The sequence below is a fragment of the Grus americana genome, chromosome Z, assembly GCF_028858705.1.
Source record: "Grus americana isolate bGruAme1 chromosome Z, bGruAme1.mat, whole genome shotgun sequence".
Taxonomy (NCBI): domain Eukaryota; kingdom Metazoa; phylum Chordata; class Aves; order Gruiformes; family Gruidae; genus Grus; species Grus americana.
The window spans coordinates 53,413,937-53,419,936 of NC_072891.1; the positions used below are offsets into that span (position 1 = coordinate 53,413,937).

A 6,000-nucleotide genomic window follows, 5' to 3' on the forward strand; every position below is an offset into this window, starting at 1 on the left:
GGGAAACCTACACCTGGTCTGCTTCCTTCTTGTGTTGGGTTTGCGTGGCAAGGTTTTGGTAGCGGGAGGGGCTACAGGGGTGGCTTCTGTGAGAAGCTGCTAGAAGCTCCCCCTGTGTCTGACAGAGCCAATGCCAGCCAGCTCCAAGACAGACCCACCGCTGGCCAAGGCCGAGCCAATCAGCGCCTCCGTGATAAACATATTTAAGAAGAAAAAAAAAACAGTTAGAGAGAGCTTTTGCAGCCAGAGAGAGGAGTGAAAAGATATAAGAAACTCTGCAGACACCAAGGTCAGTGCAGATGGAGGGGGAGGAGGTGCTCCAGGCGCCGGAGCAGAGATCCCCCTGCAGCCCGTGGTGAAGACCATGGTGAAGCAGGCTGTCCCCCTCCAGCCCATGGAGGAAGGATGAGGGGGTGTAGAGATTCCACCTGCAGCCCGTGGAGGACCCCATGCCGGAGCAGGTGGAGGCACCTGAAGGAAGCTGTGGCCCATGGGAAACCCACACTGGAGCAAGCTCCTGGCAGGGACCTGTGGACCCATGGAGAGAGGAGCCCACGCCAGGGCAGGTTTGCTGGCAGGACTTGTGACCCCGTGGGGGACCCACGCTGGAGCAGTTTGCTCCTGAAGGTCTGCACCCCACGGAAGAGTCTCACGTTGGAGCAGTTCGTGAAGGACTGTCTCCCGTGACAGGGACTCCATGCTGGAGCAGGGGAATGATGAGAGGAGTCCTCCCCCTGAGGATGAAGAAGCAGCAGAGACAACATGTGATGAACTGACCGTAACCCCCATTCCCTGTCCCCCTGTGCTGCTGAGGGGGGGGAAGGTTGAAGCCGGGAGTGAAGTTGAGCCCGGGGAAGATGGGAGGGGTGGGGGGAGGTGTTTTAAGAGTTGATTTTATTTCTCATTCCTCTACTCTGTTTTGCTTAGTAATAAATTAGATGAATTCCCTCTCTAAGTTCAGTCTGTTTTGCTCGTGACGATAATTAGTGAGTGATCTCTCCCTGTCCTTATCTCGACCCACAAGCTTTTCATTATACTTTTTTCTCCCCTGTCTAGTGAATGAGGGGAGTGATCGACCGGCTCTGGTGGGCACCTAGCCCCCAGCCAGGGTCAACCCACCACACTTCTGCATCACTTCTGCTTTGTTCCACCTTCTGTCTCATTTATGTAGACTATACATTTTCCAAGCATATAATTCGCTGTGCAGGCCGGTGCCCTCTGTGGCTTCAGTGTCTTTCAGGACCCCTAACCCTCATACTCACTTGGCCCCACAGCCACATCTTCCAAACCTCAGCCCAATATCGCACTGTTTCTCAATCCACAATATTCTCTTAATTTTTTTTTGCTTGCTACAGAAGCCAGAGCATGTGGCATGCAATATTTCACCCAGGCAGGCAGCCCTATAACCCTCCCTATATGGCTTTCTCCCTCCCTCTTATCTACCCTCAAGTCATATCTTGTCATGTTCATTTATACCTAATTGAGGCAAAGATTGTGCCTTTACTCACCATGTAAAGTGCCCCACGCATCTACGGTAATGCATGCAGTAATGCTAGGCACATTTTCAATAGCCATTCTCTTGAGCTTTTGCCCACCTGCATTACTGACGCTCTCAAAGTCAGCTTAAGACTGTAAGCAGAACTCGCCTGGGAATAAACACTGTACTGACTACATATTAAAAGAACACACATTCAGTTTCATTTGCCAGAAATGAAAAATAAAAGTCAAATTCTTAACTAAAAAGCCAAGGGTTGAGAGCAGACAGATTACTTGCTCTGCTGAAGTGCATATATAAAGGTAGCCATTTAAATTAATTGGCCCCCTGTCAGGAACAACACATCATATAATACTAACCAGCTACAACCACAAGCATTCTGCTGTTAATGCCTGGATTCTGGCTTTAAATTTACCAATACACTCCAATGTTAGACCAAAAGAAAGCACCACCAGACCACATTACTTAGTAACTGGAATATAACCCAAAGGATTCCAGCAAACTTTATTTTAGATTAACTGTTTTCAAAGCCTTTCTTTTTTCCTATTAAAAAAAAAATTAAAATGATGGGACACATTATTGGTTGCAGCTTTAACTATAATTTGGAGTGATGATGAGAAAGCCCTCTGAAGTATTGTATGTTCATTCCTTAAAATAGCAGCTTCTCTCTTTCAGGCACTAATTCACATATTTCTTTCATGACAGAAGCTTTAGGCAACCTGACAAAAAGAAGAAAGGTATACCTCTAATCTAGACAGCTAAGAAAAGAGATCCCATAAAGAATTAAGATAAAAACAAACAAAAAAGCCTTCCCTGATGATGCAGGGACAAGGAGGAATATTCCATCCCAAGAGGTTGGTGTAAATATTCATAAGGATACACTCAACAGCTTTGCAAATAAGGCAGACATTGCCATTTCTAGACAGTATGGTTGTGACCACTGTCCTAATGACCCTAAGAAACAGCCTGCCAATACCAGAACTACAGGTGGTCTCACATTTTAATGACAGAGTAATCAGCACATAATGAGACACCATTAACACGTTTCACCTACAGTTTTGCTGCTAACTGGTAGAAGTCCAGTCAATGGCTCCTGAGGAAAACCCCCTGGTGTCTCACCAAATCAGTGAATTACCCTTTTCCACAAGTACCACTTCTGCTGCTCAGGCTCACAGGGGCTATCCCCTTCCTCCGTCTGGCTTTCACTAGCTCCTTGCAATAGATTCACGCCAGCTCACAGCTTTTGCACTTCATGCCCTCAAGGGGAAGGGGGCACCCACTCCAGAGGCTTGACCTGGCTTTATGGCAGTGCCATGGCTGGCCACCTATAAATCCAGCTGACAAATTGGTTGCAGGCACAAAGCAAATTGGTAAGGCACCCTTCCCCAAGGTAGGGTTAAAGTCTGCCTAATCCAAGCTCAGACAGACACTTCTAGTGAGGCACATGCAGCTTCACATACGGTTTAATTGGCAGTGCCTTACATCTCAGCCTCTACAGCTGCAGGCAACAGGGCCCCTGACCAGGGGCTACGGGTAGGTGCGTGGGCAGGTGAGAGAAAGGAAGGTCATGGAGCAGACCTTCATAGTTGCAAAGCTTTCTCACACCCACCCTTGCACACCTACCCTGCAGCGAGCCCACTGCCTTTGGCACCTCCCCAGTGCAGCAGGTCTGTGCTTACTTCTCAGGGCTTCCAGTTCCCTTCATAGCTGTGCTGGAGGAGGTATCCCTGCTTGGGGCAGGAGATGAACACAAATGGTGAGACACATGTCCCAGGAGTGTCTGGGGTGCACAGCACCTCGGGTCAGGCTGCTTCCAGATCCAAGCAGATGCCAACAGACAGCACGGATGGTCTGTTAGCACTAACAGATGCGTTAACAAAAAGTATCAGGAAGGCCTTTCCTACATGATTTTTGGTACTTTTTATCTCGGAAGCTTCAGAGAGAACTGTTCTTTCTCACTGTCTGATTTTTAATCGAAATGACACCCTGCCCACAAGCTTCACAGTGGCCAGAACATCATCCCCAACTTGCAGCAGAGACCCTCAGCTGCGCTTACCACCCACTGGAGCCAGGTCAGCCCACGCGGCTCCTAGTTACTACTGTCAGGCTGATGAAGTAGAGGACGCACAAAACCTAACACAACTTAAAACCGTGTTTCCACTTCAGTGGCTCAGCCATTTGCTGGTCCGAACCTGCTCCACCACGCTCGGCGTTCAGCAGTTAGGCAAGGGATGCTGGCAGCACGTCACGCCAGGCGAGCCTGTCCCGTTGCGAGCGGCGTAGCTCGTCCCGCACGGCGCAGGCAAAAGGTCCTGCTGGGGCTCATCCCGCGGTCTTCCTCCTCCGTCAGGCTCCTCCGTCAGCACCCAGCGGCGGTCGTCCTACCTGGCACACAGCCCCGAGAAACCACCCTCCCCGCCCCGCTCCCGCCTGCCCTTCGCGCCCGGGCGGCCGCCGCCCGAGCTCCGCACCCCGCGACCGCCGCAGACCGAGCTCAGTCGCGGCCCGGGGCGGCCCCGCGCACCCCACCCTCTCGCCACTACCCCCCGAGGGCAAGAGACCGCCGCGCCGTGCCCCCCCGCGCCGCTCAACTCCCGCGGGGCCGCAGCAGCCCCCGCGCCGCTGGCCCCGGCGGCCGGTGCGGTGCGTTGCGTTGCGCTGCGGCGGGCGGCACAGCCCCCCCGCGCCGACACTTACCTTTCCGCGGAGCGGGCAAGCGCCGGCGGGGCCGCGGCTCTGCCGCGCTCTGGCCAGCAGGAGGAGGGAGCCCTGCAGCAGGCAAAGCCAGCCGTGGTGCACCATCCCTGCGCGCTCCCAGGCTTGGCACAATTTCGGAACGGCTTTTCTTTTTTTTCTATGTTTTCCCCTCTTCTCCTGCTTCCACACCTCCCTTGTGGGTTTGTTTTTGGGTTTGTTTTTTTCTTTTTTTAAATTCCCTCTCTTTTGCCTTTTTTCCCCCCTCCTCCTTTTTTTTTTTTTTTTTTTCCTAGGCCGTCGATCCAATCCCAGAGCCCTCGCAGGAGCGGCCTCGTCCCCTGGCCAAGCGCTCCAGCCGCTGCCCCCTCCTCTTAAAGGGTCCCGTGCCGGGCGGGGGGAGGAAGGGGAGGGCGCGGGGCCCGCCGCACCGGGGGCGGGCGATGGGGCGGCAGCGGGGGGGTCCCCTCGGGCCCCGCCGCCGCCTGGCTGAGGCAGACGGCGGGCGCGGCGCATAGCGGCGGGACCCCGGCCTGGCCCCGGGGGATTGGGGTGGCTGCGCCCCCCGCGCCCGGGGCCCGCAGGGAAGGCAGTGCCCCCGGCCCGGCCCGTTCCCTGCCCTGCCCCGCCTGCCCTCTGCCCGGCCGGGCCCTGCCCTTCCCAGCCTGGCCCTGCCCTGCCCTGCCTGCCTCTGCTTCCCTGCTCCTGCCTGCCCCCTGCCCAGCCTGCCGGTCTCTGCCCAGCCTGCAGCTCTCCTGAAGTGAATATAAAATTGAATATCGTGATTCTTCCCAAGTCTCTTTATTGGCCGTCAACTTCAGTTCGAGGAAGTATTACTTTTGACTCGTTTTCTTGTTTCAAGACGCCTATGCCAAAATTGTGCATCCAGTGTGCTTTGCACAAGCAGTGTGATCTATTTAAGATCAAAAATGCACTGAAGAACATATCACCATCTTTAATTGTAAAATTCAGCTATATTTGCTGAGGCTACTAGTATTTAAAACATCACAAAAGTACATATTGCTATTAATCACAGTCTTCAATACATTGGACAAAGCCAGAAATATGCCAGCTTTTAGTCTGGTGGAAATTAAAAGAATGAGCTTTCATAGCTCTCAAAATATTCATACTAGGGTCTTCCTTACAATCTGAATATGACATATGTGATTCACATATAGCAAAACTGCTAGCACTTTTAGGGCTTAAGCTAAGAGAACCTTTAAAGTTAGAACACCAACTGTCCACTGCCCACCATGGCGTATGGTGCTATTGCATGGTACGTTCTGTCCTGCACCATCCCCAGTTTTTTCACTTATGGACTTCCAAACACAGAAACAGCCAAAATCTGTTGAAGGTGCAAATAAAAAGACAACATAGGTCAAGTGAAGGGCAAAAAGTTTTGCCAGTCTCTGAACCAGCATCTGCTTGTTCAAGTAGCAGAATCAGGTGCTGCTCTTAAAGCAGACCTTTCTCCACAATGCATTTCTCTATCTTTTCTCAGCGTTCACTAATAGTATTTTTACCATCTCTACTTAGTAGTCACTGTTACGCTCACTGTCCTGTGAGAATGAATGGGGACGCTTCTGCCTTTTTTAATAGCTAGTGGACTTGACCTACCCCTGGGCTGGGTACACTGGATGCACAAAGATGGTCTTAAAAGACTACTATAGTTTCTTTATTATGTTGACCATTGATTCTGAAACTCTGTGTGTGTGTGAAAATACCATGCACAAAGCAACAGGCAAGCTGCAGACCAAATGTTTCAGGCTCTTTGCAGACTCAGATAGTCATTATTTCTTTAGCTTTACCCT

At 51.8% G+C, this 6,000-nt stretch overlaps 1 protein-coding gene across 7 annotated transcripts in view; it reads right to left on the reverse strand.

The window, feature by feature from the left end:
* LOC129199619 (metalloprotease TIKI1-like) overlaps window positions 1-4,819 on the reverse strand; it is a 97,723-nt gene extending 92,904 nt beyond the window's left edge. For all 7 annotated transcript variants that reach the window (XR_008574700.1, XM_054810393.1, XM_054810396.1 and 4 more), the window contains exon 1: window positions 4,193-4,819. Coding sequence is in view for 6 of the 7 variants with exons in the window: in XM_054810393.1 (XP_054666368.1) it covers window positions 4,193-4,705 (513 nt within the window). In the remaining variant the exon portion in view is untranslated. The remainder of the gene's footprint in view (window positions 1-4,192) is intronic.
* Between the last annotated feature and the right edge of the window lie 1,181 nt (window positions 4,820-6,000).